This window comes from Lontra canadensis, unplaced genomic scaffold, assembly GCF_010015895.1.
Source record: "Lontra canadensis isolate GAN:19392208 unplaced genomic scaffold, GSC_riverotter_1.0 scaffold85, whole genome shotgun sequence".
Lineage (NCBI taxonomy): Eukaryota > Metazoa > Chordata > Mammalia > Carnivora > Mustelidae > Lontra > Lontra canadensis.
This window is the reverse complement of record NW_022631079.1, coordinates 8,721,114-8,733,340: the sequence shown is the minus strand read 5'-3', so window position 1 is coordinate 8,733,340 and position 12,227 is coordinate 8,721,114. Positions and strand designations below refer to the sequence as shown.

The 12,227-nt window shown below is 43.1% G+C and overlaps 1 protein-coding gene across 1 annotated transcript in view; it reads left to right on the top strand.

The window, feature by feature from the left end:
* The window catches only part of LOC116882593 (contactin-associated protein-like 3), a 151,556-nt gene that overhangs the window by 16,783 nt on the left and 122,546 nt on the right, over nt 1–12,227 (top strand). Inside the window, exon 2 of the mRNA XM_032883114.1 lies at nt 6,327–6,437. Coding sequence (XP_032739005.1) covers nt 6,327–6,437 — 111 coding nt within the window. The remainder of the gene's footprint in view (nt 1–6,326; nt 6,438–12,227) is intronic.

Genomic DNA, 12,227 nt, shown 5'->3' with positions numbered 1-12,227 from the left:
ACAGAGTAGCTTAGCTGCCCTGAGTCCTGGCGCTCCACCCCCACCCCCCCACCCCGCATTCATTCCTGTCTACCTCTTAAACTCTGACAGCTACTGATCTTTTTACTGTCTCTATAATTTTGCTTTTTCCAAGTGTGTAGCCTCTTCAAATTGGCTTCTTTCACTTACTAATATGCACTTAAGGTTCCTTCATGTCTTTTCATGGCCTGATAGCTCACTTCTCTTTCGTGCTGAAAAGATCCTCTTGTCTGGTTGTGCCACTGTTTCTTTAGCTATTCGCTGACTAAAGGACACTTTCTTTGACTTCAGGCTTTGGCCATCAGTGAGTAAAGCTGCTAGAAACAGCATGTGTGTTTTACTGTGTGGACATAAGCTTTCAACTCCTTTGGGTAAATACGAAGGAGTGCAGTGGTTGGAATGCACGGAGAGAGTATACTTAGTTTTCTAAGAACCTGCCAAGTTGTCTTCCAAGAAGACCATACCATTTTGCACTCCCACCAGCAATGGATGAGGGTTCCTGCTGCCCTCTGTCCGTGCCGGCATTTTATGTTGGCCCAGTTTCAGGTGTCGGCCATGCTGATGGCCTTATGGTGGTATCCCATTGTTTTAATTTCCGTTGCAGATTTTCTGGAAGATCAAAGCCAGACTATTAGTCAGGAAGTTCTTTTTATTAACAAATATTTGCCCAGTTACATCTTCTCTATCATTTGGATTCAGCATTTGGAATATATTATTTTGTAGTTTAGAATTTTCTAAAAAATACATAAGACATTTTACAAATGCTTTGATCTAAAAAAGGAAACACTACCAGTATGAGTTCACTCAGCTGGAGGGAACATGAGGTATTTTTTTAATTATAAGAACAATAATTATTTCAAATTCATACTTAATAATAGTTGCAATTAATGAGTACTAATTTGATATATTACCCCACTAAAATTAATGGTAAATTGTTTTTGTAGTGTTACCATTTGACTTACAAAAAAAAGTGAATCCTTCTATGCCGAGGAATAATTTTACAGACATCTGGATCTAGAGCTAATCATTACATAGCTCTCATTTAATGCAGTGAACATAAACCCAACCTTTGAAATAATTCACAACATAGGTTACGATAGGAAAGCCAGCCTAGAAGTAAAAACAAGAGTGCTTAACTTCGGACTGTGCTAATGGGTAGGCAAACACTCTCTGCATGGGTGAGATAAATAAATTAGCCAGGAACTTGGTGTAATTTGCCCTTTCTGACTTGGTTCTCACAGAGATATGACTGTATTCTATTCTTGGCATGCACAACTTATTGGAACAGACAAGAGATCTGAAATCACCTCTGCTTTCCTTCAGCTGGCCTCCTAACAGGTTGGGCTTTGAGGATCATGAAACTAAGCAGCTCAAACTTGCAGTTGTTCAAACTCATGGGATGCCCAGTTGGTGCCAAGTGTAGTCCCACAATGGGTAATGGCCAGTCTGAGCACACAACAGATTTTCAGGGGTAAGTGAGGGTGGGGGTGGCTGAGATGGGCTTGGAGAATTAGGCATGGGTCCCTAGAGCATCCTGTATGCGATGCTTACAGAATGTCCTGTCGCTTCTAGGGGGACATTACCATCACACACACATGCACAGGTGTGTGTACCTGAGGGTTGGAGACTGGCCAGTGCCCCTGAATCCTGGCCAAGGTCAGTACCACCATCCAAAGTGCTGACAGCATGGATAGGAACCTGTACGGATTGGGACTCTGTAAGCACACACCTTGGGAGGTGAGGCGTGGGGGGCCCAGACGTTCACAAAGTTCTCAGTGGCCTTGATGGGCCACCAGAGATCGGGGAATATTGGAGCAGCAGCCTAGCTCTGGGCCTCATTCCTCCTGATGGAGAGAGATTCCCAGATATCTTCAGGCTTTTCTGAGTCCAGATGTCCTTGCTGGTCCAGTGGCCAAGGGGCACCCCTGTGTGGGTCTGGGCCTTGATTCCAGCTGCCCACCTGGGAGGAGCAAGTAGGGCCGGAAATGGAGGGGAATTTAGGGCATACTCTCTGTTCCATTCCAGGGACTGGAGTCCATTGTGATATGCTAAAGGATGGAAAACAAGCAACAAATAAACAAACATGAATTTTCTGTGTTGAGGAATTTTTAATCTCATCCAGAAGATAAGGCATCTTGAAAGATACCACTTACACATAATTGAGTACAAACTGAATTTGAAGTGTCAAAGAAACCAGAACAAATGTATTATAGACAGGCTGTGGCTAACCAGTGGAGTCTGTCTGGGCTTCTTTTCTGTCTGTAGGGAAGGGTAGATTTAAGTAGTTTTAGAAGGAGATCAAGAGCCTAGAAAACCCCCAGATCAGCTCAGCTAGAGTAGAAGGACTAAGTCAGCTCTATTTTCTCCAGTTGTGGGAAGTTCGAAATTTCTAGGATTTTACCTGGAAAAAATATATATAATTTTAAAAAACAGAAGCTGGAATATTGTTTTATAATCTCAGTCTAAGGCTGTTCTGCTGGTAAGACGTACAATAGGCTTTTGATTAAAATGGCATTGTAATAGGTGCACCTAGTGAGACAAGGTTTGGGTATTTCATAAATATGGATTTATTATATCAGAATGCACATAAGGATGTCTCTGGCACTCTGATCTGAGTCATACATAAATCATGAACAATTGTGGTGTCTTTGTTTTTTCTCTAAAACCCATGACAATGGACCATCACTTTTCCTTTAGCATTCTTAAGCCTCTCTGAGAACCTCACTTGGTGTACATTTGAACCACTGAAGGATGAGTGCATTTCAAAATTAAGATTATTCCATGGAGGCTGTTGGCAAACATAATAGTTTCTTTTCAAATGTGCTGCACACATGGACATTGTAATAATTTTTCAGAGACCATAGATTAAACTTCCCCCTAAATGCTAAAAAGCAAACAAACAAACAAAAAGATTATTCCATGGACTCACTCTCATTAATACGGGTGGTTATTATGAAGGGAAATAAAATTGCTTTAGCTTACTTAACTGCAATATTCTCTATTTTTGTGTTAATTCTCATAAGCTTATTATTTGTACTCAACTTGCTTTCCCCTCTAAGTGATAAATAGTAGTTGTTTAAAATTGTTTTACCATCTCACTTGTCAAAATCCACACTTTGTGAATAATTCTTGTACCTTTGTTTTTTTTTTAAGATTTTATTTATTTATTTGACAGACAGAGATCATAATCAGGCAGAGAGGCAGGCATGGGGGGAGGGGAAGCAGGCTCACTGCTGAGCAGGGAGCCTGATGTGGGGCTCGATTCCAGGACCCTGGGATCATGACCCGAGCCAAAGGCAAAGGCTTTAACCCACTGAGCCACCCAGGCGCCCCATAATTCTTGTACCTTTGAAACATTTCAGGAATCATCTTTTTTTTGATAGAAATAATATTTATCAGATTATTCATGAGAATGATACTCATTTCGTGGGATCCACATGTTTTGTAATGATGCGAAGAAAAAAGAAAATTAAATTGGGTCTTGACAATTTTTGCTTCAGGAATCGTGGTAGAAAACCTAAACATTTCAGATTGAAAACAGTAGTTAATGGAGGTTTGGGATGGCTCTGGAGGCTTCACGTCACATGGATTAAATTCATTTAGAAACACGCTGAATGCCTGGGAAACACTGTCCAAATCCTGAACCTCTCCTCTCCAGGTACCTTATAAGGATGTGACCACCTTGTTTTTGACCACACAAGTCCTTGACTTCTTCTATGTTGGAGTGAATTGGAAAACTGGTTTTGAAGCCTCTAAGTTAGGGTTATAAAAAAATTGTCATTTAAAAATAAATTTTATAAATTGTTCTTCCAAAGAAAGATTACAGCACAAATGCTATTACTTCTTTTTTTTTTTTCTTTTAGAAGATGAAGCTTCATATGCCTTCTTTGAAGAAAGAATAAAAAAATGACAATATGGTTTGGAACGTTGAACACTGCCTTTTACATCTCTCTATGGGGAACATGTCCTTATAGCATCTTTTGAAGGAACTTAATAAGTGTTGACTTGTCTTAGCAGAGTGAGAATAATAAAAGCAAATACTTTCAACCCTCAGCAGTCCTCTCAGTGTGTGAGTCCCCATTGTACTCCCTGCCATGTTGCTGTGTGAGTTCCGTTGTATTGTTGTGTAATGGCCCACTATACAGTTGTGGGGGTTGGCTCCCCATTGCATAATTGTGTGATATCATCACTGTCCAGTTGTATGATTTCCCATTGAACTGAGGAGAGAACTGAAGCTTAGAGAAGAGTGAGTGACACCCAAGAGTCGGCAAGGCTGGTGAATGCCAGTCCCACCCAAGTCCAGTTGCAAAATCTATACTAGCTTCAGTGGTGAGATGACAACAGTGTGAGCAGAGAGGACTAGCATCAAGACAGAACCCTAAAGGAGACTGTGTGGGGCCAGGGCTGGGAAGAGAGCAGGCTTCCCTAGACACACAATTAATGGCAATAGCCCTCTCTTGCTGTCAATCTGCTGTGTAATTTCAAGGTAGTGGTGAGGTCCCCGGGACCCCCTGCATACAGGTAGACTAATGCAGGCCTGTTTTGCTCAATGTGCTAGACCCTGAGAGACTTTTAGGCTAACTCTCGAGTTAGCGCCATTGACCATGACCTGTGGATAACACCCCTCTTCTGGAATTTTCTGAAGTACTAACCATACCCCAGTAATAGGCCAACACTTTGTGCTTCCTGTGCACACACCCATCATGGGGGCTTCCTAGGCCTTCCTATGCCACAGACCCCTTTGGGACTTTGCTGAAGTCTGTGTCCCCTTCTCATAACAATGGTTATAAATGCATTATATTTATATATATATGCCAGTTACAGTGAAGGGCTGATATCCATAAATCAGAAATTGTAATATAATGTCTCCTTTGTTATTAGCTCATTAAATAACAAAATCTAGTGCTGAGTCAAATCAATTATTTGGAAGTAAGGAGGAACATAAATGATACTTCTAGATATCCATGAAGATTGCTATAAGACTGTCTGTAACTTATGATGGTAACAAACAAACAAAAAAGCATGGGCACTACTGAAGATGCTGTGGTTTGTCTATGCTCATGATTAAAGAAAATGCTGAATTTTAGCTGGAGGTTTAATGAAAATAAAGATGTAGTTTTTCTCTGTCTTCGCAGGCTCCTTATATCATATCTGTACCCCATGTTATGAACTGCTGAGTCATGGTTCCCTAATTCAGTTTCTATGAAAAACCCTCTTGGGCCTTTGTTGGACTTCTATTGAGTCTTTAGCTCAAACTGGGGATGACTGAGCATTTAAAAATGCCGTCTTCCTGTCTGTGATCACGGGAGTCTGTATTTTACTCAGTTTTTCTTTAATGTCATTCAGTACAGTTTTTATAATAATCCCCATAAATGTTCTGCACAGCTTTGTAAGATTCATTCTTAGATACTTTGTGTATTTTGTTATTATTTGCTATTCTAGTTATCATCAGACCCCAGCTAGGGTTTAAGATGAAATCGGTTTTGGGATGTTGAGCTATTAAACCAGTCACTTACTGACTTTTGGACTTTCTGCCTCAGCAGTCGTATCATCTGGAAGTGATGGTGGTGGCTTTTATACTTTTTCTTTCCCAAGTCTCTGCTTTTAATTCTTAAATGTTCTCTTATGTACTGATAGGACTTTGAGAGTGGCTTTCAGCAGAAGCTGTGATGCCTATTAAAGTCTTCCTGATTTTAAAGGAAATTCTTCTAACAGTTCTCCACTGAGGGGCAGTGGGCTGGAACCAACTTTTAGCAGCCAGCAAGAGCCATTCGTTCACTTTTCATGAATTTTGTAAGCCAGTTGTTAAAACACAGTCATTATTAAAGATTAAGTTGTATAAAGTTATAGTTAAGTAAATCATGTTAAAAACAAAGGTAAATTCACCACGTACTACTCTCTTTCATGGCATCTCTTGTCTATGCTCTTGAGGTTCTTTTAATCTCTTAATCTGCACTATACAGTGGAAACACTGTATAATGAAGTATCATGTGTGACCCTCTTACCCTTGAGATGGTTGGTGACATCACACTGACAGCTGGGAATTTCCCGCAATGGGAGTATGTACACCACAGAAGATGGCGAATGCTACCAATCAGGGGTTTTATTTTCTTTACCACCTACTAACACACCTCTGCTCAAGACTGATGTTTGCCATAGGTTTTAGCATTTTCTCGGCCTGTTAACTAAAAGCAAAGAAAGGAGGGAAGAGAGGAGGGAGAGGAAGAAAGAAGCAGGAAGGGAGGGAGGGAAGAAGTCAGGAATGCCTGGAACAGGGGGTTAATCTGAATTTGGGGTTTTCCTCACAGATCGCTGTGATGTCCCGCTGGCATCCACATTGCCACGAGAGTCCTTCAGCTGCACGTCGCAGCTGTCCAGGAGCCACGGCCCGGGGTTCGCACGTCTTAATCGCAGAGATGGTAAGTCTGATGCTGTCTTGCTGTTAGCCCATCACGAGTCTTTCTCAGAGAGAATAATGACCATTCTTACTTAATATTCATTCTTGTGGCTCGAAGAGTAATTATATCGCAGTTGGGTGGAAATGAAGAAGCAGGTTCAGCATTGTATCATTTCTAGCTTCCTGCATCTGTAGTATTCTTCTTTTCTCTTGGTTCTGACTTTTCCCTTCCCTGCTGATGGTCGTCAAGTAGTCATAAATGAGATCCGAATCAGAAGGAAATTACTGGAGGCTCCAGATTATTGTTATCTTTTTTTAGTTTCAGAGCACCCCACGGAGGGGTGACTAGCAAGTGTGCTTATTGTGGGTAACTAAAACAACAAACACGGGGCTCCTGGGTGGCTCAGTGATCTCGGGGTCCTGGAATCAAGCCCCACATCTGGCTCCCTGCTCGGTGGGGAGCCTGCTTCTCCCTCTCCTCCCAGCTCCTGCTCTTTCTTCTATCTCTCTCACTCTCTCTCTCTCTCTCAAATAAATAATCAAAGTCTTAAAAAAAAAAACCAACAACAAATGAATGAGCCAATGTCACGGGCACTGGGAACACCCAGCAAGCCACTGGCTGGCACCAGTGAGGTGGGAAGCTGCCACGGGGTAGTGATGGGGAAACAGCCCCATCCCAGGACCTAGCCTGGGAGGAGCCAGGGCAAAGCCTTCTGTTGAAAATAGATTCTGATCATACCTTTGGGAAGGGAGCTGAAGGCCTCCTTTCTTTTTTTTTTTTTTAAATTTTTTTTTATAATTTTATTTTTTATAAACATATATATATATATATATATATTTTTCCCCCAGGGGTACAGGTCTGTGAATTTCCACGTTTACAAACTTCACAGCACTCACCATAGCACATACCCTACCCAATGTCCATAACCTCCCCCCCCAACCCCCCTCTGCCCAGCAACCCTCAGTTTGTTTTGTGAGATTAAGAGTCACTTATGGTTTGTCTCCCTCCCAATCCCAACTTGTTTCATTTACTCTTCTCCTACCACATTAACCCCCCATGTTGCATCTCCTCTCCCTCATATCAGGGAGATCATATGATAGTTGTCTTTCTCTGATTGACTTATTTCGCTAAGCATGATACCCTCTAGTTCCATCCATGTTGTCGCAAATGGCAAGATTTCATTTCTTTTGATGGCTGCATAGTATTCCATTGTATATATATACCACATCTTCTTTATCCATTCGTCTGTTGATGGACATCTAGGTTCTTTCCATAGTTTGGCTATTGTAGACATTGCTGCTATAAACATTCGGGTGCACGTGCCCCTTCGGATCACTACGTTTGTATCTTTAGGGTAAATACCCAGCAGTGCAATTGCTGGGTCATAGGGTAGTTCTATTTTCAACATTTTGAGGAACCTCCATGCTGTTTTCCAGAGTGGTTGCACCAGCTTGCATTCCCACCAACAGTGTAGGAGGGTTCCCCTTTCTCCGCATCCTCGCCAGCATCTGTCATTTCCGGACTTGTTAATTTTAGCCATTCTGACTGGTGTGAGGTGGTATCTCATTGTGGTTTTGATTTGTATTTCCCTGATGCTGAGTGATATGGAGCACTTTTTCATGTGTCTGTTGGCCATCTGGATGTCTTCTTTGCAGAAATGTCTGTTCATGTCTTCTGCCCATTTCTTGCTGAAGGCCTCCTTTCTTGGGGAGAGGGGTGTTCGTTCATTCATTCTTGCTCCTTGACTGTCATGGATGAAGTTGCTTTCACTTTTGCACAAATAATAGTTCAGCAGACTGAGTAATACCTGCACTGAAAATGCAAATGTTTTACTACCTTGAAAAGGGATAGATTAACTTTTTTGGTGAATGATCCATCCAGAAAGTAAAATTTTAAATTGACTGTGTCCCCCCCCAAAAAAAATTGACTGTGTCCCACGTAAATTCTGAAGATTATGATGATGGAATGGAGCTTTTGCCTCCCTTTATTCAGTATTTCTAAGATCACAGTTTAAGTATAGCTTGAATTTTATTGTGTCCTCAAAAGTCAAATGCAGGAACCCCACAAGAGATCAAATAGACTGATAGGGCCCCTTAAGGACACGGTGGAGGATTTTGGTGAGTTTGGGGGGTGGAGAGATCACACCGCTGAGGACCACCTTCATGACCTTTTACTATGAAGAACCATTTCTGGCCAGATATTTTCTCCTCCAGATAGTTATGAAGCATCAGTCCTGATGACTTTCAGTCCTCAGCCTCTCACTGAAGCCAGTTTTCAATTAATAATTAAATGATCAGATTTACTATTTTTGGTCTGGTGGTTCCTCTAATACCAGCTTAACATCTAAACTTTCCAATGGTTGCCCAAAGACTGTAAAAATCAAATAAGCACCATCCTTAATTAGCTTAAAGGATCCCAAGGGGCCTGTGTATTGTGTTTCTGATTTGCATATACAGAATATCTTTATGATTCAGGCCTCTGGTCCTGTCAGTGTGGTGGCACTGGAAAGTTTATAAGCATCAGAAGGGAAAGTCCCAGCGTTTAAGATGAATTTATTTCCATTATACTTAATTAAAAAATTAATAACTTAGACTATCATAAGCAACAATTGTAAAATTGTAAATATCAAATGTATTTACTATAGTCAGATCACTCTTTGCAGATTTAAATTAAATTTTTAAGAGCGTGACAATCAACTGATGAGGTTCTTTCTTGTGGCTGTTGCTACTCGGATTGTACACAATACATAATTCATTAAATATTCCTTCATTTTACCATCTGATTTCATACCCATTCCTAAGGCTGGATTCAGACAGCACAGTTTGTCAATGTTCCTTCTGAAGGATTATCTATGCATATTTTCTGTTGAAAGCCAGCATCCCAGAGGCATCTGGGTGGCTCAGTTGGTTGGGCCTCTGCCTTTGGCTGGGCACATGATCCTGGGGTCCCTGGATTGAGCCCTGCACCAAGCTCCCTGCTCATAAGAGAGCCTGCTTATCCCTCTGCCCCTCACTCTGCTTGTGTTCTCTCTCTCTTTTTCTCTCAAATAAATAAATAAATAAAATCTTAAAAAAAAAAAAAAACTAAAGCCAACATCTCAGATTGTTTCCTGGAATTTCTTTTGACTTTGTAAATGCTGGAGAACAGATTAGTTCACTTCAGTTTAGGATATTATGATGTAAAATGTGGACTATAAAATATGGAGGATTATAATAATGATGACAGTGATTCTTCCTATAGTAGTTGTAGCTTTTTTGAAAATTTGGTGCAAGATCTGGTCATGGAAGCCATGTTAGACAACTTGATTATATGATTAAAATGTCCTTGGTCTATATTATGGTACCTGGAGGTTGTAAAGAAGGTGGTCTGTCTTATCTCCCTATTTTGCCCAGCAGTCTTTGAGCTTTCAATATTCTTATGGAAAAGTAGAACTATCTGAACCTTCATGGCTCCTACCAGGGATTTTGTATGTAGCTGATCATTGCATCTACCTGATGTATAAGGTAGTAAGACAATAGTCAGTACATAAATTTTCTTTATTTTTATTATTTTTAAAGAATTGATTTACTTATTTTAGAAGGACAGAGCATGTGAGTGAGGCAAGGAGCAGAGGGAGAGGGACTAGCAGACTCTGCACCGAGCACAAAGCCCGACATGGGGCTCGATCTCATGCCCTCCAGATCATGATTGAGTGGAGAGCAACACCTGAGAATTTGTTTAAGAAGAAAGGCTGTGATTCAGATCACTTCTCTAAGAAAAGGCATAAACACTTTATCTTTACATTTATTTTCCATCCAGCCATGTTCCTCCGCATTCCCCCTCCTAGGAATTTCCTTTCCAGGGCCCCTGGCTAAGGATTCGCCAGCTAAGGCGGCCTTCCTGTCTGCCAAAGTGGTGGGGTCCAGTTAGTAATTCTTCCCGAGGCACCTGGGATCCCTGATGGGTCACAGGCACCATATCGAAATTGACATGGGAGTCCTGAACTTCTCCTTTAACCTGTGACTCAGGAGGACCATAGTCAGGGACAAGGGCTGCTGGGACCTCTCCGGGTCCCCCGTGGTCAGCTGCTCTGCTGCTGTGAATGTGAAGGGAGACCTGCCTGGACTAGGGGCTGATGGGGGGATGGTGATCCCAGGACCCCCTGTTCTCTTTCCTGCCATCCTTGCAGCCTGACTGTTGTCCCGTTGCTGTGTTCCTCTGAGGAAATTGGGGCAGTGGGGTTTGCTCTGACATGTTCACGTGCCATCCTTTGAATGCACCCCCCCACCGTGCTGCTCATCACGTCACGTGATGCTCAGGCCTCCCCATTTTTGCATTCATTACAATACTCTGTTTCCTATAGCAGGTAATCGGTCCACGACTCTTTTCATCAGAGGCTCTCATGGCGTGATTACAAACAGGAATTAAGCCATACAGTGTCCTTCAAGAGAATGCAAGTTTTAGCATCAGTGGAATTTTCTTTCTTTTTCCCCAGAGGCATTTGGCTGACTGAGAAGTCACAAATGGCTGGCTAATTTAGTTGTCATGGTTTTGTCTTCCGAGCAGCTCCCCCCTGCATTTCCTGACACGATCCTCCACCATACTGGATTTTTAAAAAAGGAGACATTGCCTTGAGAGCGTGCAGCTGAGCTCCTGTCAGGAGCAGTGGGCTGGCCTGGCCTCCTGCCCTTCTGGGGCCCTGGACTCCCCATGTGTCTGCCCACAGCAGAGGGAGGTGCCCCTGTTCCGATGGCATCGGGGGTGATCTGATATCCTGTCTGTTCTGCGTGAGTCAGGGGGCCTCTGAGAGGATGCCCTCCTAGAATTAGGGCACGGCCAGAGCTGCACTCCTTGTAAACACAGAGATTTCACAGGACATGAATGAGCTCAGTCACACATTTTATTCGGTCATAAATGAAGGATTTGTGACCTGTTTGGATCGTGATAGGCTTGCTGGGCAATTCTTGTTCTGTTTACAGTGGGAAATTGGCAGAACCATCTCATGTTTTGCCGAGGCAGAACTTCCAATGAGTTGGAGCTGAGAGCCTCTGGTCAGATCTCAGTGGGTCTCTACTACATGTTCAGGAGTCTGTGTGAGGACAGCAAAACAAAACATATGGGACTGACCCATTTTTGTCTGTTTTATGCAGACAGAGCTGCAGTCAGAACACTTGGTGCCTAAGGGCATGGAAATCTGTCCCTGGGGAGGTCACACGTGAATGCCTGTGGGGCACTTTCTCTTCCTCAAGATCACTGGCACTGGCAAACTCAGGGTGACAGGTGTGCATCGAGCACATATTTTCATTTGACTTTCGAAGGGTCTGTTTACCAAGCCATTTCGGGCATCTTTGCATTGCACGTAGGAACCCGGCTCACACTGAGGCAGCTGCGGTGACCGTTTCCCTCCGGATGCCCTTCGTGGGAAATGTCCTCTTCTCCCGGCTGAGGCTCCTAGCGCAGTGCAGGAAGCACACAGGCAGGGGAGCTGAGGGCCCCAGGCAGGGTTTCTGGGCCTACTCCATCCTGATGGCTGGAATGCTACCTGGACACAGCTGGTGCTGCCTCTTAAGGAACCAGAGTTGCAGCAAATGCCTTAATGCCCTCAATAACAGCAGCGTCTGACCCAGGCTTCAGCTCGTTCAGCCCTAGGACCCCTGAGTGGGGAGGTCAGGAGGACCTCAACACCATCGCCAGAGCCTGTCTTCCTGCTGGCCCCTCTTTTCTGGGGATGCCCGTCACCTACCTGGGGACACCCGTTGCCTTCCTGGGAATGCCCATGACCTTCCTGGAGATGCCTGTCACCTTCCTGGGGCAGGCAGCGATGGGCTCCTG